The following is a 26,480-nucleotide window of genomic DNA, read 5'->3' as shown; positions in this document are numbered from 1 at the left end:
TGTTTGCTTATGCTGCACTGATAATTACCCGTTTAAATGTGCTTTGTTTCACCCAACACAAAGACACCCATCCCATCAAACCCAGCTGTCATGGAAGAGTTACAACATGCTGACATGAGATGAATGTCTTCCTTTGAACAAAGTAATATGCAGCATGACATCATTTTAAACAACCTGATCTCATGACTTGAACTTCAACTGGTTCCACATGTCCATAAAATGGGAAAATCCCCTAGTTTCCACCCTTTCTGACTCTAAAACAATGTTGGAAACCTTATGAAAGCCCCTATGAAAGTTTGCAGAGACCCCAAGCCCCCTGGTTGCCCTAGTACAGTCAGGGGTATGTGTCCAGCTGGGCTACTTGGCAAGATTTCAATTAAAGCTATTATAAAACTGCTAATAAATCAAAACAAACATTTCTATAAATAAAAAGGACAAAAAAGGTTTGGGAAACACTACCCAGGAGAATAATATCGCTATGACGTCACAATTGCAAACAAAGCGCGTCACAATCAGAATTGTTACTTTGTCGCAATAAACCTGGTGCTGGTCAATCAACACGACACGGAGCCGGCAGTAAAAATCAAATAGCAGGCTGTCCATCTGTCTGGACGGTCTGACGTGAATTGTAGGCCAAGTTTATGTCGAACAAAGAGGATTTAGTATGGCACACTGTCTAGGGCGACAGATGGAGCTCCTGGTGCTACTGATATATGTTTCCGAATATTCGTATGCATTTGTTTTTGTAAGATATAACAGATGATGAATAGCCTGTAGCAATGCGAATGTTTATATTAAAAAGCAGGCGCGTGGACTCGAGGCACAGTGTGTTTTAGTCAAAAGGAAAGTTTCTTTGTTTATTCTGGAGGTTCTTCATTAGCTTACCTGATATGGAGGTGGCGGCTCCTGATCCGGATCGTTGGCGTCACCAAAACTGGCCCTGTCTGACTGTGATTCGTGGAGCAAGGAGATATCATCCGAAGTGGGAGATTTCAGACAATTCCCCATCTCCTTTGCAAAACTCCTTGTTGTCTAAATGTTGAAATCCTGTCTATCCCTGCTTTCTTCCCTCAATCACTCCAACCAGACTTCCGCCCTTTTAAACAGGATGACTACACCTCTATCATTCATTTAAAACGATCCGATCATCATGAGAGATCCTGACGGAGAAAAACAAACCATTGTCGACACAAAGAACCCTGGCAAAAAGTGTCAGACACAGATATGAAACGATGTTTTTGTAAACACATACAATCAAATACGTCTATTTGCCCTAAAGCCGTGGTATGTGGTGTTGTCCTTTTCCCCTCGTCTCAATAATAAACACTGGTTAGCCTTCAACGGATAATTTCTACAATATCAAATATGCGCTTGCTCTCAATGGCGACTTAGGCAATGTTGCCTTTCAGGCAGTCATTCTAAGTCCCGCCTTCGGGCTGTATGGACCAATCCGCGGGTGTCTTCTTTAGTAAGGAAGTTCTTATTGGTTATTCGCCACCCAATCAGATCGCCGATTTACAACACCAACAACAGGGGGGTTTAAAGGCTGTAAACTTGACCGCATTAGGCCGATTTAAAGGCATAGTTTGCTCTATATTGAAAAGTCTGTTGTAATTACTTAACCTCATGTTTTTGCGAAACCCACGACCCCTTTATTGTGGAACAATAAAGGAGCCATTAGTCAGAATGGCAGTACTCAGTCACTGTTCACTTTCATAGTTAACGTTAGGTGAAACGATGTGATGAAAACGAATGGTGACTTCAATTTTAAGTTTTAGTAATTTTTTCATGTAAATCTGACATTTGTTTTTTTTACATTAATGTCTGTTTTTCAGGTTTAGTTTTAATAATTTCAGTGCTTTAACTTAAAAATTTTATTGCAGCTATACAAGTATTTCAGCCATTTATATTTTTTGTTATACGTCACGTTTTATTTTATGAAAACCATTTTTAATAGTTGTGATTTTAATTCACAGTAACAATACTGACATTGACTATTACAGATGAATACAGTACAGCCGGGATGTTATTGATTACAATGTGCCAGACTAATTTTATTTTTTGTAATATAATTTTAAAATCACTCTTTTATGTTTTGCAGACATGAAGATTTATCAGAAATATACGACCAATTTATATATATATATATATATATTAAACCTGAACAAAAGGAGATGTTTGGCAGGTAAGGTAAATGTAATGTAGATTGACAGCCTCATTCACCTTCATCTTTCTTCCATACAATGAAAGTGAATAGCAACTGAAGCTGTCATTCTGCTAAACACCACCCTTTAGTTTTTCATGGAAGAAAATCAATGATAACAGAATGTTGATTTTTGGGTGGACTGTCTCCTAAGGAGCCAGGGCCCTTGGATCAAAAAAGGAAAACAAAAGCAGTTTTGGAGTGCTATCATATCATTTAATTTTAAATTAGAAAATGTAAGTTCAGTATTTACAGGAATATGTTTACACAGTAGCCATGCACCATATACAGGATTTGCTGACCTGTATAGCACAAAGCCTGTAAAATCAATCTAAATCAGGAAGAATGTCAATGAGGGAGAATCAAAAGGCCATTACAATGAAAAACCAATATATCATCCCTTTTCAAACATTTTGTTTTGCCACATTTGAAACGCGGCATGTTACAAATTGCCTGTGAAATTTCTGAACACACACAGAATTGTTTTTGCTTAATGTAAATTTGACTTTGGTAGAACTGGATCTCATAAAACAGGCACTATACAGATTACATTGCAGAAGAACAACAACCCATGGATACATTTCAACTAATCTGGGGTAAATTACAATAAAACACACAAGCCTTGAAGTGCAGGACTGTCTGATTAGAACTAAATCTGAAAATACACTGCAGCTATGTTTAGTAGGTTGAACTCCACACTACAGGGAATAGCTCCATGAAGTAGCATTTATATATTGAACAAAGTACAATCCTCTATCCTGAACCAGCTCAAATTTTCTTTCTCTTCATAGTGCAAGCCTGTAGTGGTTGTCAATGCATCCCTCAAGTTGGCTGGAGCTGGCATGCCAGTCTGTCCTGCATGCATGTATCTAAAAGACTTGTTTGTTTGAGCTCAAGTACGATCTGGACCAAGTCCACATGAAGGAGACTGCCTTTCTAAAAGACACATTCAGCTGCCCACTTAAAACGGGACAATTTTAAAAAGGCGCCATAACAGTGAATAAATACTAAAAAAGAAACTAAACCCACGAAACATCCAGTTTAAGTTCTGACAGTCCTTTTTTGCTGTTACGAAGATGCTTGTTTTCTCTTTTTAACACATTGCTAAAACAGACTAATTATGTACACGGAAACACAAAGATAACGTTATATGATAAAAATGAAGCTTATAACAGGAATCCTGTCCATGAGATTTGACAAGGCCACAGTACTCCAAACAAAGAGTAACCCATGATATCAAAACTTACCTTCATCATATCACCTCAGGACAATAGGCTTATTTCATAACCTATTTATAATCCAAAGATTAAAAGTAAACTAATATTTGTGCACATGTGCTTTAAATCCAAATCAAATTTAGCCGTAAGGCACAGCCATGTCTAGGCTACTGATGCCACAGGGTGACCAAAGGTGGAGAGCATTACCAACAAGAGCTACGAAAGCAGCCAAAATGATTGACAGATGGCCTTACTTTTGTTCTGAGTGACAACGTTCTTAGCCTGATGTACCAGTATAATATTATTGGACTGGTGTAACTTGTATTATATTACTATTATTCATAATGGTGCATTTTTACAATATTCTAATAGCACAATGTTATGTATATGACATCATAACAGCATGATGTCACTTCTGTGTCTTGAGTGAATTGCACTGCATCGCACATAACATTATTCATGCAGCTGTTGTCCATGTACTGTATAATCTTGGTGTGCGTCATTCAATGAAGATGATTTTTATATATAAGCTCAGTTCGGGTCTGATTGGTCATGTGCCCCTTTAGTCCTCCTCTTGGCATATGGCAACCCACGTTAAGCCTGATCTTAGCTTGCTGTGACCCCAGCGGTTAAGGGCTGGAGGGTGAGCAGTCTCCGTTCACAGCTGTGCCTCGTGCCTTATGTAGTCCTGCCTGGATCCGGAAGTGTGTCCGTGATTCCATGGAGTAGTTTTTGTAATTTTGCCTGGCAAAGAAATCATGGTCAATAGTGGTCAAGACTAACAAGGCAATGACCGAGTGTATCAAACAGGTATAAAATACACATCAGATCAAACACAGTGTTTCAGGGTGAAATATGTGACTGTTGTGCAGAGCAAAAAACCTTTATATCATGCCACGATGTGTGACACTATTATAAAATGAATAATTCTGTAAATAAGTTGTGAAATGGTTTACATTGATTCAATGACTGAATGCCACACTTTTTTTGGTGGGAATATAATATATCTAAGATTACAATGGCATCTTACAGTACAGTTAAAGCAAATCAAATCTGGGGCCAGTTGCATAAACTTAGCCTCTGAGTTAAGACAGTGCCTTAAGATCTAGTCTGACCAATTAACAATTAATCAATCAGTTTTATTTTTTGTATTCAATTTAGACTAATCTACGTTTTCATGTAACCAACATAAAAAAATAATAATAATTATGACCAGTCTTAAAGAAAAAAAATTAGACTAGTTAGACTATTAAGACTAATCTTAACCTTTTATGCAACCGACTCCTGAAATTAGATTATGCATAGACTCCTACTATATGCTAATACAAAATTCTTATTTTTAACTTTTTTACTTTCACTTTAACTATTTTGAATGGTTTATTAAAAAATAACTATTATGGTTTTTTTATTTTTTTTCACAAGGCAACATTCACAGCAATGTACCATTCAGACAATTTATGCGACCTGTAAATCATTTAACTTTATAGCATAATTTCTACTTTCTTACATTTTGACTTGTTTTAAAATATATTACATTAAAATAATTATGAAAACTAAAATAAATTTTAAAATAAAAGCAAATTGTTATTGTAAACTAAAGTGGCAAATCTGTGCCTGTTGTGAAATTCCACATGCTCCCTTAGGTAATTCATCCTGACACTGACTCTGCAAATAGGGTCACTCCACACATTATGTAGACTGCTATCTTAGAGGTATAAAACATTCACTGTCAGGACTGAACTTACTTGGCTGCCTCCAGAAGTTTGATGGCCTCATCTATTCTGCCCTCTTCCAAGCACAGTAAACCGTGTTCCAGAAGAGCATTGGGCACCAGGTAGTGGTCATATTTAATCTGACTCTCACTGTACAAGTACAAACACAAAGAGAAAAAGAGAATGTGTGATTTTCTCTACTATCTGTGACATACTAGAGATTCAAACATCTCTTATTCTATGCAGTGAAATCACAGAACATAATTTCTACATAATGTCTACTTAAGTTTTCACAAGAAAAACTATAAATACGTCTCTTTATATTAGTGTGATTTGTTGTACAGCAAAAGAACAAGACTGACTTGCAGAGGACGAGGGTGAAGTAATGTTCAGCTTCTTCCTTGAAACCCAAGTGTTTGAGACAGAGCCCCTTAAGCAGACTAACCACACACTGGTCATCTGTGGTGAACTCGGTCCCTGAGAGCAAACACACAGAGATATTTATGTTTCAGAAAAAAAGCTAAATGTGATACAGAGAGTGTCTGTGTTGATGATTGGAACACACTGTTACTTTTGGTACTCATGGTCATTAATAAGCGTAGTTGCAAAATATAAATTGGAATAACATGAGGAAATAAATAATTGCATTATTTTTGGGTGAAATATTATTTTCACACAAAAATACACCAGCGAAAGCAGTACTGCATTGTTTGGAGGGAGATTTTACTTGGATGTTGTTCAAGCTTCTGCTGGGCCTCGTCCAGTGTCTTCAGCATGCCCTCTGTCAGGTCCTTGTGCTTCCCAATCACAGTGTAGCCGTTCCAGATATACATCATCTCCTGTAGGGCAAACATACCCTTACAATGAATGCGAATTTAAGACTGCGTCTTGTCCAGGTGTTTCCTTTTGTTTATTTTGCAGTGGGATTACACAAATCAGGATGCTCTAATTCCTTACTCTTTGTTAATTAAAGTGATTTTCACACAGGAAGTCTTCTTGCATTTAAAAATAGCAAAACGGAACACAATGGAACAGAACAGGAAGCAAGTTTATAGATGCAGTACACCACTGCCAACGCACATTATCAGACTCAACACATCTGAATAGTAACTCTAAACGCAGTGAGACACAAAATGACAGCCAAAGATGCAAGAGCACATCCTGTGTGAATTATGCAAATAAGACACTTGCAATCTCAAGTAAATACAGACAGTAAAATCTGTATAAAACTAAAAACTAACCAATGGAGGTGCAGGAAGAGGAATGGCATTATCTGTATTATAGCGCCGAGCTTTTCTGATGGCAAACTTCTCTGTGGGCAATGACTTCCCAGCTATTTTCTGCTTCAGACTGGGAACTTGCCTGAAAAGAGCAAAACGGATCACAGTTTGCATTAATACAGTAAAGTACATGTAATGTCCATTTTATATTTGCAAGAGGATGGGCTACATTAGATGTTCAAATTAAATACGAGATCAAATATTAGGTCATTTGATTGAGCATTGCTTGAACTGAATGACATCACAGTACAGGCTATATATGACAAATGACTTTCTTGAATTTATAGTCATATCCAATTTATAGATTTATATTTAATCATGTGAACAAACATGAACATACACGCACGTCATTCCCTTGCCATTACCTAAACAAAGCCACCTCATTCTCTCCGAACGGCTGGCATTCCTCACGACTCAGCATGCTGAGGTAAGCAGCTTTCATATATGCATATGTGGCCTAAAAAAGTGTATGTGAGAGGAAAAAAAGAGCAATGAGTTCCAAACCGCACAGTAAACACAAACATCCCCGCAGGAGATTAATTGTCCTCAGCAGACCTTTTAAACCCAGAGCAAAATCTTCAATTTTATATATAATTATTTTTTTTTTTAAATCTTAACAACCTCAAACGTTTTAATGGAAATGTATACATAAATGTGAAATTTGACCCATTTTAATTCCATCATTCACTAATTCAAATGTAGTCATTTAATCCTTTCAGCTCTGAAAGGCACCCACCCTGTTTTACACACAGATCAAGCAACTCTTCAGTGCACCAGTCAACTGTGTATTTTAAAGTTTCACCTTAGACCAGGTGTTTTCTTTGCTGAGCAGGTCTGCGTAGAAGTAGGCCATCTTCCAGTGCCTTTTATAGGTGAAACACCACATCAGTTCCCAGTAACACATGTGATGAAACTGCTTCCAGTGCTGCTGAGCGTCACAGCACTCCTCGAAACGCTTGATAGCCTTAAGAACAAGAACACGCACATCAATACATGCACACAGGCAGTTAGAAATAAAACTAAATATACATAAATAAGAATTTAAACAAAAACCTCCTCTTTTTATGCATTAGATAAGAGTAACCATCACTTACAGCATCCAGATTTCCTTTAATTTCCTCTATTCGGCCAGCGAAGAACAGGAAAATGGATCCCTGACAGGAACACAGCAGTTGTCAAATATAAAATTCATACTCCACTATTAACAGTGATTGCAGCAGCTATTCATATCCTAATGTAAATGAGAATGTGAGTGTTTTGGGATTTATCGCTTTATCATTTATCACTCGAAATTGGTGGTCAAGTACCTTCGGATACTTTTTCAAATAAGGCTGCAGCAGTTTTTCTGCATCTTCTACATCCCCCTCTCCAGTGCCTAAAGGACACACACACACATACATGCAATGAGATGGCAAATAATACAGTGTTACTTCTGATGTGCCATATACAGTATGAATTGAAAATGTGATTCAGAAGCAATATTTTCTTACCTAAAATGAAGCTCATGAATGTGTGATAGCAAAGCAACAACATGTTACACAGGAAAGACCTAAATGTGTGCTCAGCAGAGCCCTCCTGGAGCTGCTCAAGACCAAACTCCTAAAACACAAAGATGTATACACAGTGTTAGTTGTAGAATAATGTAACTGTAGAACATGCCAAAAGGAATAGTTCACTCAAAATTGCAAATTTGTTGAAAATTGACCTCAGGCCATCCAAGATATCAGTGGGTTTGCTTCATTACATCACTTGCTAACCAATCAATGGGTCCTCTGCAGTGAATGGGCATCAGCTGTCTGAACTCTCATTCTGACGGCACCCATTCACTGAAAAGGATCCATTGGTGAGCAAGTGATGTAATGCTAAATTTCTCCAAGTCTGTTCTGATAAAGTCAGACAGAGCTTTATTACCAATTATGTTTACACACACACACAAGGAATTTGACAGGAAGAAACAATCTCATCTCATCTACATCTTAGATGGCCTAAGGGTGAGTACATTTTTAGAAAATTTTTATTTTGGGGTGAACTATTCCTTTAAGACAGATACAACACACAGGAAATCATTCACACTTCTGTGCTTTGCTGCATTCAGACAAGTATAAAAAAAAAAAAAAAAAAATACATCGGCATGCACCTTGACACACTTTATTGCTAAGACAGACAGAAAGGAAAAAATAGCCAAGCTCAGATTAAATTTCATTTATACACGCCAAACTTGAGCACAGCCAAACTAAGCTTAGTACTACACAATACTCACTTTGTTACCGGAGAAGCCCACAAATTCCAACAACCTGAGAGTCCGTGTTGGCAATAACGACAGCATCTGGGAGAAATGTAGGTGAGGGTTTGAGAAAACAGACTTGTCCTCAATGAGCTCTATGCTAGGATTCATAAGTACTCATGGTTTGGTTTAAGAGGGAACACTAGAAGGTATTTTAAGGCTACAACATGAAAACATATGACATAATGCACTCACCAGGTTAAAGGCCCCGACCCCAAGCTTAACGCCTCCCTCAAAATGACCATGATTGTCACCTTGAACATAACTTGAGGACTTCAGGACCGTATGTAGCTCCCTTGCAATTAACACAAACACACATTAAAATAAACATACAGATAAACTTATGGAAGTGTGTAAGTGAAAACACACACAATACCAGTTCTTCTAAATAAGTAAAATTAAGCAAATGACACTGTAAACATGACTTTTATTGTTAATTAATTTATTATCTTTTAACTATATTATATATTATCTATCTAGACAGATATATAGATCTGCCTGATATGACACTTAAAATTTATTTAGCTGGAACTGCAAGGAATCAAAGGAATAGCTTGAATGTACTATTATTTGGCCCATTCATTAATTCAGTTCATTACTAATAAAGCAAAAATGCATGTGCAATAAAAACGCATACAAATCAAATGAGAAGGGCACAGGAAACTTATTTCACAGGTCAGTATTTTAGTATTATTTATGCACAATTATAGCATTTATTAATATTTTGAATTCTCTTATTTTTCATTTTATTTTTGACATTTTTAGTAATTGTTATGCACTGTTGTAATTTTTATTGTATATTTCTTTTATTCTATTTATTTTTATTTATGCTTTAACTTATTTCAATTTGAGTTGCAGTAATTTTAATACTTAAACTTGTTTAAAGATAGGTTTTCCGTCTAATATTTATATGTAGTTCATTTCAGCTATACTTTAATTATAATTGTTTTATATAGTTAACAATAACACTGCAACAGGTCTTACTTGTAAATTTGATAGCTGTTTCTCACTTTCATTCCTCCCTTCATGAAGCTTATCATATTTTCATCCTGAAAGAAACAGTAAATAAATCAAAGCAACTTAACTTTATACACAATAATATATTTTACTCAAATACATAATAACAGGACAAAGTAGATTTAATATTAGCAGTAAAAGGGAATCCACCACTGGGACAGACCTGCAGGAATGTGAGTGCTGCCCTCTGGAGGAGGCATTCGGCATAGCACACTTCAGCGTGGAGCTCCTCTGGGAAGGACACAAACTCAATTATGCTTTCAGAGTATCTAAGCATGATGGGAGTATATCACACGGCCTTTTCAAAAAAACAGCCACATCATATGGTCACCATGGGTTGAGGAAGTGATTGCATAAACTACTATCATTACAAGAAGTTTCATCGATCTCAAAATGTTTGCATGATATTTTTTTTTCTACTGATGCATCCTTATTGCCTATTAGTAATTTAGCAAACTACATATATAGGCACCCACCTTCTGTGAAGTTTTTGCTGTTGAAGGTAGACTTTTTACGGTATCTGTAAAGACAAACAAAGCCTTATCAGTCCTGTCCTAAAACACAATGATCCATCAGTAGTGGTTACTAGGTTACACGCTCAGTTGGCTGAGGTCAGTCTTGTGCTCTCTGTTACAGTCCTACTGTGTAGCTGGTAGACAAACTTGCACTCGATCCAAAAGTAAAAAAAAAAAAAAAACTCTGCTTCATTCCCTGTATCCCTAAGGCCATATAAATAGAGCAGTTGGATCTGAGGAGGACACAATGGCTGTCTGAGTAAACAGACTCCCCTCTGAAGGAAAAACATGAATTATTCGAAGTTTGGCTTCAATTAAATTTACACAAATACAAGACATGCAGATGAATGCCACGACTAAGATAAGTAGGCCATGCACACCCTACAATGTTTTATAAGTGACAACCACGGGTCTGTGTATTTATGGAATACAGAAGTCACTCTGTATCACTGAAGTGACAGCTACAGCAAAGAAAATAAGCTACATGGATGTTAACAGTTTAGCCACTGAGCAACAGCCAGGCATTTATCTTAGCACTTTATTTTAGTACAAACAACAGAAGGAGTGTGTTTTGTTTACGCTTTTTAAACTGCTGCTTTTACATGGTGTCAATGAACATAGACTAGAGTTTGGTGAAAACATAGTAATATATATTTATACAGTATGCTTATATAAGTCATAGAATAAATTATACATTTCTTCTACTGGGATTTCGCTTTGTATGTCGTGAGCTATTAATACTTGGTTTAGAATATTACATTAATAACACTTTAAAAATACTTATGTATTAATGATTTTTTGTGGGGGTCGCAACTTTTCGTGAATGTACTGTGACAAGTGTGTACATTACATGTAGCTGTCTGTGTGTTATACACACCTTCTCTGAAAATTAATTTCCTCTCTGAGGACAAATAAATTATCTATGTACATGCTAAACTTTAAGGTACATGTACAGAAATTGTTGAATACAGTCGTTATTTTTGTTTTCTTTGCACAAAAAGTATTCTTGTAGCTTCATAAAATTAAATGTGAACCACTGATGTCACATGGACTATTTTAACAATGTCCTTACTACCTTTCTGAGCCTTGAACGTGGTAGTACCGTTGCTGTCTATGCAGGGTCAGAATATCTTCATTTTGGTTGCGAAGATGAACAACTCTTACAGATGTGAAACGACATGAGGGTGAGTAATTAATGACAGAATTTTCATTTTTGGACGAACTATCCCTTTAAGAGTGCATCTTCCCCATCTTACTGTACTCCAAATACCGGATTTATCTTATTAGACCAGTTAAGATCAATGTAGTGAAGAATATACAGAATATGTAGTGACAGAACCAGTTTACTGTTCTGCATACGTGGCGGCTATTATTTGGACCAGACAATGTAGCTGAAGATCAGCTCTGAGTTTGATTAGGTGACAGTGGCATTCCAGCGCCACAGGGCCTGGATGACGTGGCAGAGTCACAGAGGTATGAGTTGCCTGGAAACACAAGCATACACCAGATTGTCACAGCACCCCCCAACACAGCGTGTCATGGGTCTCTGAAATTCCTCTGCCATCTGGGATGTGGTGACAGCCCTAGAACTGCTGCATTGTGGCATTACATCACTAATACATATGTGACAACCAAAAGAACCTGAAAATAGTGTATGGATGTTAATAGAAGGGCCTGTGTCCTGAAATAGAATCAAAGTCCATGGAATAAAAGCACACCTGCTAGTATGTTACTCTCTCTCTCTCTCTTTCTAAAACATGTAAATATTTCAAATATAATTATTTTAAATGAATTGACAGCCCTAATATTACATTTATATATTACAAAAGATAAAAAAATATTATTTCACATATAAAATAAGTGAAACTTTTCAATTAATGAATTAAAGACAACACACCGTTGACACACAGCCTGTGCCTCTTTCATTGTGTTGCCTGCAGCCAATATGTCCTCTGGGTCGAAGGTCATCATGGCCTGCATTTCCAGTATTGTGGCATACGTGAGCGCATGATACATGCTGTCTTTATTCCTGCCAGAGTACACAAAGGAAGACGGTGCATTAGATCTATATATAGAACAAAGGAGAGGGTGGTGTAACAATGACGTAAAAGAAAATTCACCTCTGAGACACTCAATAACATCATCAATAACACAAATGAGGTCTGGAAATGGATGAAAGTGTTTGAGTAACCTGACCAACCTGAACACAGTCTTGTACCATTATACTAAAAACACTAATACTAATGACATTATGAAAAAGTAAAACTATCAGAAAACACTCAGTCAATTAAAAATGTGAATATAGATTTTGTTCAAATGCACTATTATTATTTACCTCATCACAATATTTTTTGTAATTAAATTCAAAGTGGTTACAAAGTGCTTTAAAGAACATGTATTTTTATGCAGGTTTTAACTTTGATTTTGCTAAATTCTAGGCAGCAATTAAACTCAATTTAGTGTCTATTTACAGTGCAGTTTCGGTTCTTTCAGGAGCTGAATAGAATGTGACACTACTAGTCCAACATTCCTGGGTAGAGAGATGTCTGGATAAACAGGGTTACCACTCTTTCGTTTAAACAGTTGGAACTAGAATAATGTTGGAATGACGGGAAAAGGAATGTGGCATATAATATACCATGAGGGCAACACACAAAGCATGCCAAAATCATACATGAAGGCCTACGTTTTTGTCTTAGATGAGCTGATTTGTAAAAAGTTTCATTGCTGATTTTTTGTGAACTCGTAAGAGTTATGAGCACTAAAATGGTTAAAATGCTTACAGAACAAAACAGCTGCTGACATGCAAACGAATATCATGCATTGAAATAGTGTTTGTGCTGTTGCTGTTTCTGCTGTTGCTGTTTTCCTAAGGAATCATGAACACTGGCCTGAACTCCAAACCAATCTGTATGCATAATCAGTAATTATCCTTTCAAAATCAAATCAGATGTCCTGCAAAACAGCACCAAGAATTGTGGAAGGAGAGACTACTTTCACACAGCAGCAGACCACAGCTGTCAGCCACATTTGGAGTGCTAAATGTGTTTTCTGTTCATACTTATTTTAGTTATGAGGTCTGTCAGCCTTTCAGTTTATAAAACATGATAAAAAAAGTTGTTATAGAGCTACAAAAAGTCCTATTTAAGGAATAGTCCACTGTGCGATTGCAGAAAGATCATCTCTACTATCAGCAGAGTTATTTTAAACTATGAACTTGTACAGATGTGGATTCTAATAGCTCTGCTTTTGAGTCTCTCATTTTGCCTCTGTTTGTAACTTTCTCTCTTGTGCACATGTACCTTTCATTAGCTCCATGCATGTAGCAGCCCTGCCCTGCTGGCTGGAATGGGGTGGGACGTGACTAAAACAAACCTATTAGGTAAATCACAAAACTGTGATTTCACTAGTTCAAACACTAAGCAGCAGAAGTGGGATCCTCTGATTGTTGAATCAATGACTTGCTGAACAGCGCGTCTGTTTATGTATTATGCATGTACACATGAATGTGTCAAACTAATATTTGACCTGAAAATTAAAAAATTAAAACTTGTGAGAGTAAATATTGCCTCTGGTGAGTAAATAAGTTAGCTTTTTTAAGAACACAACATACTACATGGTTTAAGTTAAATTGTAAGCATTATATTCTGACCCTCATTGATTAAAATGAAAAAATAAAGAGAACCAAAAAAATAAATCACCATTGCAAGGTGTGGCTTAAAGTTCATTTTGGATGCTGAATGCAACTCAACAAAAGTGGAGTGACCCAGGGGACAGAGATGGAAAGATGGCAAAGATTACAAAATGGACTGAATAATTATATAGTTTATAATACACAAAGGCACACACCCATCCACAGCTGCAAGAAAGTGAGAAAGGCAGAAATGCGAGATGCTATAAGACAGCATTCGTATAAAAACAAGGTGTGGTGTGAGAAGAAGAAAAGACCTAGAGATGAATCTCCAGAGAGCTGAACTCATTCTGTAGGTTTTGGGTTATGTGAGATTTACCTGAGGAACACCCAATGATTGTGGATGAAGACTTGCCTCCCAAAATGATGTACAAGAACAACTACGTAAATTAGTAGATTATGCACTTGCGCACTTGCTTAATGGATAAAACCAGATACAAAACAATTTAAAGACTTCATAAGATTCAAAAGGGATTAGGAACAGTGATTCAAACTGATTATGAAACGGTACAATCCAAGGTTTCTCTGCCTCACACCCAAACTCACAAGGAGGAAGTAAAAGAAATAATAGAGCCGCATTGTGTTCTGAGGTCTAAAGTTCCATAAATGTTCCAAACCCAGAATTTCACACAAAAACAGTAAACAGCAGGTCAAACTCTTATTGTGAAACACACAGGCGGTCTTACCTGCTCTTAAGTCTGGTCAAAGCCTCATCAAATTCATTTTGCAGAAACAGATCCAATGCCACCATGCAGTCTTGAAGAGCCACTGACAGGTCAGATTTCTCCGACCTAGCACAAATATAGAAAGAAAAACAACTAAATAAACAAATGATCATTTCCATATCCTCTGTCTTAAAAGAACAGTTCATCCAAAATTAAATTTTTCTGAAAACCTTCTCACCCTCAGGTCATACAAGATGTACATGAGTTTGTTTCTTTATTGGAACAGATTTAGAAAAATTTAGCATTACATCACTTGCTCATCAATGGATCCTCTGCAGTGAATGGGTGCCGTCAGAATGAGAATCAAAACAGCGGATTAAAAAGCAATCCACACAACTCCAGTCCACCAAATTAACATCTTGTAAAGTGAAGTCGTGAAGTTTATAACAAACAAATATATCATTAACATGTTTTAATTTTAAACCGTTGCTTCTGGCTAAAATGAGATATCTATTTATAACATTGATTTCTCCAGTGAAAAGGCCCTCTCATCTGAATCAAGAGAGAAATAGGCCTATTCACAGATGGAAGTACAGTTTACAAGCAAAAACAGTCCAAAACATATTTTGAAGTGAAAGGACAACAGGGCATGGATTTTTCCACTGGAGGAAGCATTATTATGAATTTTAAAAAATGTACTCCTCTTCATTCTGTTCAAATGTATTCATGCCCCCAGCTTACAAGGAGTTGTTGCATGGCTTTTCCTTCTGGAGCATCAGTGAGCGTTTGACACTTCTGTAATAGTTGCAAACGAGTTCCTCAGTTGTCCTCCGTGTGAAAAGATTGATCTAAAAATCATACAGTCATAGTTGGAAAGGGTTCAAATACACAAAAATGCTGGAAAACCAAAGAATTTGTGGGACCTGAAGGATTTAACTGTTTAACAGCAGGCAGTTTAACTGTTGAGGACAAACAAGGAACTCATGAACAACTATCACTAAACAAAAACAAAAAAAACAGCTTTGGATCGTTCAGGTAACAACACAGTATTAAGAATCAAGTGTATGTAAACTTTTGAACGGGGTCATTTTTATAAATTCTACTATTATTTTATCTTGTGGACTATATGTAAACATCTTTTATGTGAAATATCTTATTCAGGTCAGTACTAAATAAACAATACCATGCATTTTGTATGATCCCTCTTATTTTGGTAAAATAATTAACATTTTGCAGATTCTGAAAGGTGTATGTAAAGTTCTGACTTCAACTATGTGTGTGTATATATATATATATATATATATATATATATATATATATATATATATATATATATATATATATATATACACATACATACACACACATACGTATATGTGTGCATGTATGCATCCCATTCATTGCAGAGGATCTATTAGTGAGCAAGTGATGTAATGCTAAATTTCTCCAAATCTGTTTCAATAAAGAAACCTCATTTACATCTTCAAAAATTTTATGACATCACTACTAGTGATCATTTTCCTGGTTGGGTCTAAAGGATGCCATTTGGGACAGGGCCATTCTGAGGCAGGGACTCTGAGGCAACACAACAGCTTGTGAAGCAGCTCAAGGAAGTAGTGATCAGGTGTCATGTTGGACAGGGGACAGGCTCACTCAGCTTCGGAGCATCTGCAGAAAATCTCACACAGTCCCCAAAAAGCTTGTTCTGTGTGAGCGTGAAGTCACAGCTCTCTGCTGCAGAGAATCCCCCCAGAGCCTCTCAATCTCGATACAAGTGCAGTGAAGCAGATGTCACCTTCAAATGCATTAAGGCATAGGTGAGAGTATCTGCAGTGTCAACTGAAAAAAACACTGAGAATGTGAAGAGGAAAGTGTAGAGAAAGTCTGGGAAAACGAAGTGTACTATTGATTTGTGCATAAAACATTATACTGACAGAATGCTTGTGTTTCTTAGAATCCCTATAGTACCATATTGTACTTTACTGATTTTATATTTGTAGATTTAAACTAGAATTTGATAAATCAACGGGACTTTCTTTAATGCACTCTAAGCTATAGACTATATAACAATAATATTTTCTCCATTACCAAACAATTCACAGTTCAATTAAATTTTACCTACACATTTCAGGCAATCAAACGTAAGCTTTTCATTTTAATGGATTTCATTTTTTTACTATCTATATTACAAAGTATTATGCTCACATAAGTTTATAAATCCATATAAACACTGGATTTATAAATCCATATAAACACAGCAGGATTTATGTCCTGAAAAAAGTATTTTCCTCATTAAACAGTTTTTTTTACATGTTGAGATGAACATGACATTTACTTTAAGAATTTGTTCAACTAATGTGCACTAACATCTCCAGTCAAACCAGTGGCCTAATAAGAGTTACACAGAATAGGATGCCTGATGGGGGCTGCCATGTTGTGATCACATGACTAGTCAAATCACAGATGAAATGAACCATGGCTGACTCTGTGTCCTAATATGCCTGGTTTCATACTATATAGTACATGAAAAACAGTAGTATGTCCAAATTCATAGTAGTCAAAAAACAGTAGCTTAAAATTACCCGGATGACCTACCACTTCCACAGAGATCCTGTGTATTCGACAGACACTTGACAATCCAATTAGGCCTCGAGAGAGTATTTGTGAATGGCAGTGAAGCGTCGCAACTAACGCAAATGGAGTACATCTAAATTTAAATTATACTACCAATATTCAAACTATACAGAACATAATTTTTAATGGACAAGTAAGTTTCAAACCAAATAAAATACTAGACATCATGTGATTTCGGACTAAGTGCTAGAAATATACTAGAAATGTGCGCAATAGCACATCTCTACAATGGCAATCACCTGTGGTGTAAATTGCTTACTAACTTGTAATGGCACCACCAGTTCTAAACTTCTAGCAACTATCTTGAGCTGTGATGTGAAAGGCAGCAGACAGAAAAAAATATAAATCCATGACATGCTTAAGAGCATAAAAATCTAATGGTCAAATATTTACAATAATGTAATGGCATACATGTTATTTATATGATATACTAATGGAAAATGTAAATTTCTAAGCATATACAGAAATACAATCATCATTTATGAGTGAACAAAATCAGTTCCACTGTTTCTTCAGACACATGAGGAGGAGACAAATGTCTCAGAGATGAACATGATCAAAGCCCATTGTATCTCTATATAAGGGACACATTCTTCAAATTACAGCACCATTTAAAATTAATTTCTAAATTGAGTTGAAATTTGTAATGGTCCTGACCTCAGCCTGCTAATATTATAGCACGCCTCTTAATCTAATAAAACCCAACAACCTCTTACAGTTCTTCAACCCTGAAACATTCTGCTGAAAACAACCATTCATAGAGCGATTCTGTATGTGGACAAATGAACTGGGAATTGAGAGTATGTAAAAAGACATTAGCTTCCTTTGGCCATTCTCCACTGAAATTAATCGAATCAATAAGTGTGACTAAATGCGTCTTTGCATTCCAAATGACGGACAATACAGACACTCTTTATGGGATCCGCTTGGCCAATAGCAATGCAGCTGATGGCTCGGGCTACTGTCTGTTTGACTGCCGGTGTTGTGCCTATTTTCGACTCCCTGCCAAATTATTACCCCCCTCGTTGAAATCGCTACCTGATTGCCTAATCCTAACCCCACCCCTAATCCTAACCCCTCCCCCACACCTAACACTAAACCTAACAATACCAGGGGTCAGAATTCGGCACTACACCGGGTCTCTCCACCTCCTAATGCCTGTCAGGTGACTTCAATGCTGTCGTCTCCTGCTATTAATGGAGCATGGCTTCCTGCTCAATGTCAAAATTCTACAGCATTAAAGGGTTACTCCACCCCAAAATGGCAATTTTGTCATTAATCACTTACCCCCATTTCGTTCCAAACCCATAAAAGCGTTGTTCATCTTCAGAACACAAATTCTCGACGAGAATACATTTTTTACGCAATAAAAAATAATAATAAAAAACTTCAACAATTCGTCTCCTCCGCGTCACCGTAGTGCCATTTTGGAGAGTTTCCACTGGAAGCAAACTGCTTACACTGTTATGTGTCAGCCACACCACACGGATACGCTGTTTTCGTTCAAATCAAAGCGCAAATAAACATAGAAAATGTATCCGTGTGGCGCAGCTGACTCAGAAGAGCGTACGCAGTTCAGTGGATACTCTCCAAAGTAAAACTACAATACAGCAACAATCAGCTTTAAGCATTTCTCATCCCCCAGAGGTGGAACACGGAGTGAATTTCCTCCCTGATGCTGATATGTGATATCAGAGCTAGATGATTTGAATGAATGAAGAACAGTGCATGCTACATTGAGCCTGGCTAGCAAAAGTAAGTGGTCAGATTTGTTCAGAAGCTACAGCAGAGGTAAAACGAACCTTTGCACTCCTTGTACCCTACAGTGCTCACAAACTAACTGTGGTGATGCTAAGTGATTCTGAAGAGCTGATGACGCCCAGAGGCTAATTGACTACTGATGATCATCACCGGAATGATTGGAACAAGCTGACTCTAAAACACATGCTCAGTGCTAAGAGACTAACACTCCCACAACAATTACAAAAAACTGTGCTCTACACTTTAACAAATGAATTCTACAACAAGCATCTCTGAAAGCAAGGGCATGCAAAATAATTACCTGTCTAATATTTCCAAACCATCCCTGTTTTTCTGGTTATGCAGGCTGTAAATGCATTCTCATGTTGAGAAGTTAAATAGTCCTCAATCACTGCTAAAACACACATTCACACAATAGCACACTCTCAGCTGTGTGGCGTTCTTACCCGTTTGACAGAGTTTCTGCCTCTCCTGACATTTTCATCTGGTACAGTGCGATCGAGGAGTGCAGTAAAGCAAAAGGAAGGAGGAATAAAAGGAGAGAGAAGAGACGCAGAGTAATTCACAGTGTGTGAGAGAACAGGCCTTCGTAATGGTTCCTATCAGCAGAGCAGCAGCTTCCCTCTGGCTACAACACGCGCACGCACACACACTCTCACTCACTCAAGCTGCAGAGAGGCCAGCGGGAAAGGAACGCAGAGCTTAATAAGATTAGGATGACTATCACACAGACAGAAAGTGAATATTCTTATAGCCTCTTTCTCACTGTCTCCCTGCCTTCGAACAAACACACACACGCCACCTCAGCTTTCTCCTCTTCTCAGTATCACCCTGATGCTATACACTACATCCTGGCCTCTGGTTGGTCAATGATGCAATGGAGGCGGTTCCAATTTCTTAAGAATCCACCTAGCAAAATGCTCCTAAAGTGGACAAAACGTTTCTGCAGTCAAGTGACAATCTGAACTCAACAGCAGTCAATAACATTCAACACAAGGCCTGTAAATCATTGCTCAACAGTGGGGATCATGAGACACAGGACAGATGCAGACCGCAGAATCAGCACAAGGAAGTGACATAGCCTGTGGCGTGTTGAGGAGAATTAAGTTTATAGAAAGAATGGGTGCAAGATGAAATGCTTCTATTTTGCATACACTGGAGCCACATGACAAAGCTGATTGGCTGATGAAAGCACATCCTGAGCTGTGAAACCAAAAGCAGCAGACAGGAAGAAATTCAAATGTATATGGAGCCAAAAATCCAAGATAAAAGCCAGCACTGGTGAAATATGTACTGTAAAAAAAACTAAATTTAAAATACAGTGCTGTTCAAAAATTTGGGGCTGGTTTTTGAAATCGGTTTATTATGCTCACCAACATTTATATGATCAAAAGTACAGTAAAATGATTAACATTTAGAAATATTATTACAACTTAAAATAACTGTTTTCGATTTTCAATATAGTTTAACATGTAGTTTATTCCTGTGAAGGCAAAACTGAATTTTCAGTAGCCACTGCTCCAGTCTTCAGTGTCACATGATCCTTCAGAAATCATTCTAATATGTTAATTTGGTGCTCAATAAAAATGTTCCATTATTATTATAAATGTTAAAAACAGTTGTGCTGCTTAATATGTTTGTGGAAACAGCGATACTTTTTTCAGGACGTTCTGATGAATATAATATAATTTGAAATAAATCTTTCGTAACGTTATTTAGTGTCTTTAATGATCAACTTTTGATCAATTTAATTAATTGCTGAAATGAACTGCTTTATAAAAGTAGTAATTTCTTAAAAAAAAACAGTAGGCTAGCTTATAAAGTTTACATATTAAAAAAATAATTTGTACAGTTTAGACAGATGCATACCCCTTCACTGTGCAGGCTGCATCTGTACTTAAAAAAAAAAAACACATCCACATACAAAGGTACAAAATGACTAATGAAAGCTCTCCTGGGCAATAGTTGCTAATGTGAACTGATTGTGGGAGATTTTGTAGACATGATTTTGATACAGCATAAATCAATAACTTGCGACCATCAGTTCTGTGAATTTTTTTACTTTTCTCAAGAAAATGCAAATGACGTTTGTCCATGCAAAAGGTTTTAGCACATTGCTTTGATTACAAGCTAGCTATCTGCATCTAGAGCAATAATGTTGGTGATCTATGCATTTTCAGCTCTAGATTAGAGTAATCATGACCATACAGTAACTGGCATGACCGGGTCATTACAGTGAGATAATCCTTTAAAAAAACGGAAATAAGCTTCCTGTTGACTGATGTGATGGTGCTTCATTCTGTATTGGGTTTAGCGTAGCTGATGTGGAAGCCATCTGGAGTGAACCTTTGAATAATACATGTGGAGGCCGGTAGGAACCTGCCCTTTATGAGAACAATCGTTAAATCTCTCTAAAGAAATGTTACCTCCACAGTTTGCCAATGTGAGATTATGTAATAAAAAATAGTCTATCTATAGTATCTACAGTCAAAGCTTCAAAAAATTATTTATTATTACACACGTGCTCAGTACTAATTTATGCTCTCTTATATTTAAATGCACATATAATGCAATGCATTGTGGGAAGTAACATGATAGTGCCATTTTACCTATTGCAATACAAAGGCTAATCTGGCTATTGGTATTCATGTTCACTTATGCATGAACAACTAAGATTCTATATTGTTTGCTTCACAAAACATGACTGCGGCAGAGCAAAGTGCAAAATGAAGTTTGAAAAAGAAATATGGAGGCGGAATCCTACCCATAATCAGTGATGACAGGGTCCAGCCCATCTTTCTCTATAATAGGTGACCTAAAAAAAAAGGAAACAATCTTACATTTACTGCCACTAATATCAGCCAAGAACTTCTCAAATGACATTTTTATTTTGAGTAGATAGTTCACTGATAAAGAATTGCTGTGTGTGTGTGTGTGTGTGTGTGTGTAAATGTGTTCCAATAATTGTTGTCATTGTCAATAGATCTAGTGTGGAAACATGGGTTGATTTAAAGCGTGGCACACTCACTGGGATGGAGACGTGGGGCTGTCCAGCGAGTCTTCCGTCTTGAGTTGATCTCTAAAAGCAAATGAAAGCATGCAAACAAAATCTGATCTTGTATTCTTCAGTAATGAGTCATTACACACTCTGTTTCCTGAGCACAAAAAAATATCTGGAAAAAAACTCAAGATCATATTTAATCAGCTTCCATAAACGAGATACCCAGTGTCTCATTATTTTATTAAGACAACCTTAATGTGTGCACTGTAAAACAGGAAATAGCACTGACTAAAATTTCACATTGAATAGCTACAAATAGTTGTATTTTAGAAATTCATAAAAATAAATCAGAGAATTACTCAATTTAGTTTTTTTTACATGTAGCAAATTACGGTGTGAAGGGAACATCTACTTCTCTGCCATAAAACAATAACAGTTATGCATTAACAGACAGCAGCAAGGAGCGCCTGTGATGTCATTGTTTTTTTTTTTTTAAACAGGACGATGGGGTTATACCATGAAAGAACATTGCTACATTGTTTTTGACATATGGTCTTTTGATTAACCTGACAGTCTGACTCTTCAAATATTTTTAAGGCTCAAATTACTTTGCAGCATACTAATGATACAGTTTTATATTCATTAGGAAATGGTTACTAATCCAATAGGCCTCTAATGGCTGTTTATACTATGGTGTCATTATATTAATGAGAATCATGGCAAATTGTTTAATTGTATATAATTCCCAAACTTAATATATTTTAGATTGTTTCTAACAAGGGGTCCATGAAGAAGGCTATATAAAATGAACGAGTAAATACAAATAAAGCTTGAACAAAACATTATCTAGAATTCTTAGTTATTGTTCTTATTTAAAATTTAAAAGTGCTATATTAGTTTTAATCTTGAGGCTCCCCCAAGTAGAGTAAATCCCATCAATAGATAGATTTGGCAGCTGAAAAGTTGGTAACATTAATTATATCCTGTGTTTACAATTAGGGAGTTGATACTAAATTGCACTTATTTTATATAATGTAACATTGACCGGTAAATACAACTATTGGGTGCCACACATAGACATAGCTACTCCATCGACAGCAAACTTTCATTAACTCATACACATTATTGGTAACTGTACATTAGATACATTGATGTCTTCGAATTCTCACATTTGGATATACAACGATAATTATTCTGCTAAGCATCATGTTCTTAAAATTAATTAGTTATAGTGTTACTAAATATTCCTAACATCCAAGTGACTATGAATGCCATTTATTCTGTGATGTAAGGAGGCAGTGATTAAGATCTACCCACCACCTGAAACCATAATACTGAAGTCCGTAATTCTCTCATTTATGCAAATTATCTTCCGTACGGAATTCTCTCTACCTGTCCAAAAACTGAAAGATTGCAAACTTACTTTTTGCCGTCATTCTTCTTGTTGCGTCTCCAGAAACTCATTCCAAAGAGGAAGAGAAGATATTAAATCCAGTAAGACAGTAGAGTGTGTGCTAGTCGCTAACGTTACCTGGACATTCGTTACCTGTCCTAGCCTAGCACAGGTGAGCACTGAACTTCTGTTTGAGACGCAACAGCGGACCGTGTGTTTCTATACAGGCTTTTTTCAACATGTGAGGCAGACAGGGAGGTGTGGAGAAACCCATTTCCACAAATTAAGCGATCCTTTGCGAAAACTGCAGGAATGCTGTGCTGCAACTCTTCCCTGGTCTTAAAGTCCTCCAGGTTCAGCATTCACAAAGTACGTTAGGCTACTACGAGTATATGTTTGCGAATTATAAAATGAATTCTGGTAAAAAATAATAAAACACTAAAGTATTCCTGGTAAATAAATGTATTTTATGTAACATGCTTAAAGGAACAGAGCTTCGACGGCCAGCTGTTGCTATGGTTACCGTCTTAGGCAAACAATTAAATTTTGTGGTTATAAAATCAAAATTTCAGTGTTGTGGCTTTTAGTCTGTCTATTAGCTTTGAAACCTTTATTCCAACCCGATGCAATCAGAAAACATAGGGTTTTCATATCAATGTGTTCCATACAATTGGTAAGAAAGCGTACGATAACACGAATACCTTACATTTTTGGGAACACAACTAAAAATCGGCTGCTATGGTTACCTCCTCGGCTTTGCTCGTGAAAACTTTGTGGTCATAAAATCAAAATGTGAGTTTTGCGGCTTTTCGTGTATTTGTCTATTAGCTTTAATCCAGAATGCCAACCGGATCCCAAAACTAAAAAAAAATCTGTTTTATGAGGGAGCAATATGAATTCGAAAAATTAATTTAGAAAAAACTAATTAGTCACTAATTTAGCAAAAATAATAGTTATGAATTGCCATGAAAGTGTTGACTATTTGCTAATATTTCTCAAATCTGATAAAAAAAAATAATAATAATTATATGAACCGTTAGCATAGAAATTGAACAACTATTATCTTTCTCTTCTGGAACTAAATAGACCAAAAAAATATTGGGTAACACTTTATTTTAAGGTGTCCTTGTTACACGTGCTTACTGTTATAATAACAATAAATTATGCATAATTACATGCAAGTAACCCTAACCATATAGTAAATGCATGTAGTTAATGAATATTACTTAAATGAATAATTACACTATAACAAGGACACCTTAAAATAAAGTGTAATCAAATATTGAACACTATATTTGTGCAATTGAATGTTTTCTTGAATGCTAATGTCCAAATACCAGCAGCCAGACAAAAAACACACACACACACCTTTCAATATGTCCCATGCACCCAAACTTCCTGTTTGGGTAGGAAATATTTTAAAATTGATAAACTGATAGCAGATTGATAAAAGAGAAATAAGCACCACCATATATATTTTTAATAGTTTAATATGTATTTTGTTTGTTTTAATTACATGTTACTTGACATATTTAAACAATTGCCTCCAATAATGGGACGTTAAAAAAATAAAATACAATTAGCCTGGCAGTCAGTGGCCAACATATAAGTGGTTTTCTTTTAGAGGCACACAAAGCTTATACATACATACATGATCAACAATAGACTGAGCATAAGAACTTTTTAACAATATGCAGGGCCGATAATAAACAAGCAGCAGCCTTAAACAGAAGGCAAAGCATTGGTTTGAAATTAGGAGTGCAGGTGTTTTTTTAATGCTGTGTTTCTGCCAGATTAACAGTAATGCTCCAAATCTTCATAAATTGCATGTAAATGCTGGGTTGGCCAAATAAAAGCCAGATTAGACAAAAGTTTTGCTATTCCCTTCTTTCATTATTTTCACCTCAACCACATATTTCTGTGCCGAAAGCCAAGCTACAGTCCTGAACCAAAATCTAAAAGGCCAATACTGGGGGGAAATCTGACAACGCATTCAAAAAGGATCACATTATTCCATTTTGCTGTCAGATGCTTTGATATATAAATTCCGTGTGAAAGAAAATCTCCACACTGCACATCTATTGTAGTCACTCCAGAATCCAACTCTGCCCATGAGCCTTGACAGCAGGTTCTTGTTTTTCACACAAAGTATGTTGTATCTCAGTGAGTCCACCTACTGGTGAAACTACATACAGACAATTGAAATGTTTATGGCATGTTGCAAATATAATAATGATAATTGCATTGGTATTAGGTTTAAATTTACCGTCTGTTAAGCTTATACCAATTTTTGCAAATAAAAATGCAACCAATTGTGCACTATTGATCCCCAGAGTGTGTTTTAATCATCTTTTGAAATGTGGCAGTGACTGAATCTTGAGCAAGATAACTAAAAGGAAAGTAGCTGGTTCTTAGATCCTAATTGACACTGGAAACATTGCATTTGAGCATTAATGGTGCCTTTGAGATAAGTAATATTATTAAAGGATTTACAAATTATCATTTTTGATTCACCACAAGCTGATTTTCTTTCTCAAAGGCAAAACTGAATAGGCACTATAGAAAATATTACTGCTTGACTTACCATGGCACTATATATATATATATATATATATATATATATATATATATATATATATATATAAAATGTATTTATTTACTCATAAAATCAGTTTTCTGAAATTCAGATGACAAGACATGCTCTACATTTTGTGCCACGATATTTTTTAAATCATCTTATCCTATTGCTTCGGTACTTGTCATTAGGAATATTACAGAAGGGACATTTTTATTAAGCAAACTTCCTATATTCTACAAGTTTTTTGATAAAATAGAATATGTTTTAGGATATGAATACACTGTAGTACAAGATTACTGGCAAACAATTCACAAATATGTACATTTTCATTATTTATAACAGCTATTTATAAATTTGTGATGTCAAATAATGACTTAGTAGTTTGTCAAGATTTTGATTCTTCAAAAGGACAGAATGAATCTGAGTAAAGTATAAATGCTGTACTGTTAAGATTATAAAAGTAAAACGGATGTTGCATGGTTGTTCTTTTCTAAATTTCATCAATGTTCTCTTTTAGTAGGGTAAAATT

The 26,480-nt window shown here is 36.2% G+C and overlaps 3 protein-coding genes across 5 annotated transcripts in view; all 3 read right to left on the bottom strand.

Moving 5' to 3' along the window:
- The window catches only part of LOC306847832 (RING finger protein 11), a 15,759-nt gene extending 14,319 nt beyond the window's left edge, over window positions 1-1,440 (bottom strand). Inside the window, exons 1-2 of one of the 2 annotated variants that reach the window (XM_079382015.1) lie at window positions 1,253-1,403; window positions 886-1,160 (exon numbers count right to left, since the gene is read on the bottom strand). In XM_079382015.1, the coding sequence (XP_079238141.1) occupies window positions 886-1,008 (123 nt within the window). In that variant the 5' untranslated portion in view covers window positions 1,009-1,160; window positions 1,253-1,403. Of the gene's footprint in view, window positions 1-885 lie in introns of both variants that reach the window. The other variant, XM_079382014.1, reaches the window with a different exon arrangement.
- The window catches only part of LOC306848081 (retinal Mueller cells isomerohydrolase), a 219,813-nt gene that overhangs the window by 103,755 nt on the left and 89,578 nt on the right, over window positions 1-26,480 (bottom strand). The gene's annotated exons all lie outside the window — the stretch shown is intronic.
- Window positions 2,402-23,614, bottom strand: LOC306848140 (tetratricopeptide repeat protein 39A-like). Of its 2 annotated transcripts, XM_079382508.1 has the most exons (20): window positions 23,404-23,614; window positions 22,008-22,058; window positions 21,744-21,794; window positions 14,606-14,710; window positions 12,126-12,257; window positions 10,190-10,233; window positions 9,877-9,944; window positions 9,681-9,745; window positions 8,892-8,991; window positions 8,673-8,738; window positions 7,903-8,011; window positions 7,720-7,787; window positions 7,507-7,566; window positions 7,215-7,376; window positions 6,778-6,869; window positions 6,374-6,494; window positions 5,860-5,971; window positions 5,495-5,609; window positions 5,166-5,282; window positions 2,402-4,164 (listed from the first exon to the last, which is right to left on the bottom strand). In XM_079382508.1, the coding sequence occupies exons 1-20, from the start codon at window positions 23,442-23,444 to the stop codon at window positions 4,050-4,052; spliced, it is 1,794 nt and encodes a 597-aa protein (XP_079238634.1). In that variant the 5' UTR covers window positions 23,445-23,614; the 3' UTR covers window positions 2,402-4,049. The 2 variants fall into 2 exon arrangements, with proteins under 2 accessions (XP_079238634.1, XP_079238635.1); XM_079382509.1 differs by lacking the exons at window positions 21,744-21,794; window positions 22,008-22,058; window positions 23,404-23,614 and adding an exon at window positions 19,426-19,820.

This window comes from Barbus barbus, assembly GCF_936440315.1.
Source record: "Barbus barbus genome assembly, chromosome: 28".
NCBI lineage: Eukaryota > Metazoa > Chordata > Actinopteri > Cypriniformes > Cyprinidae > Barbus > Barbus barbus.
The sequence above is the reverse complement of the archived record's forward strand: the minus strand, read 5'-3'. Positions and strand labels throughout refer to the sequence as shown.

Coding starts and splice junctions, on each gene's coding strand:
- LOC306848140 (XM_079382508.1), bottom strand. CDS start 23,444: ATGAGTTTCTGGAGACGCAACAAGAAGAATGACGGCAAAAA. Junction 22,059..23,403: donor AAGAAGAATGACGGCAAAAA/GTAAGTTTGCAA, acceptor ATTTGCTTTTAG/AGATCAACTCAAGACGGAAG. Junction 7,377..7,506: donor TTAAAGGAAATCTGGATGCT/GTAAGTGATGGT, acceptor CTTGTTCTTAAG/GCTATCAAGCGTTTCGAGGA.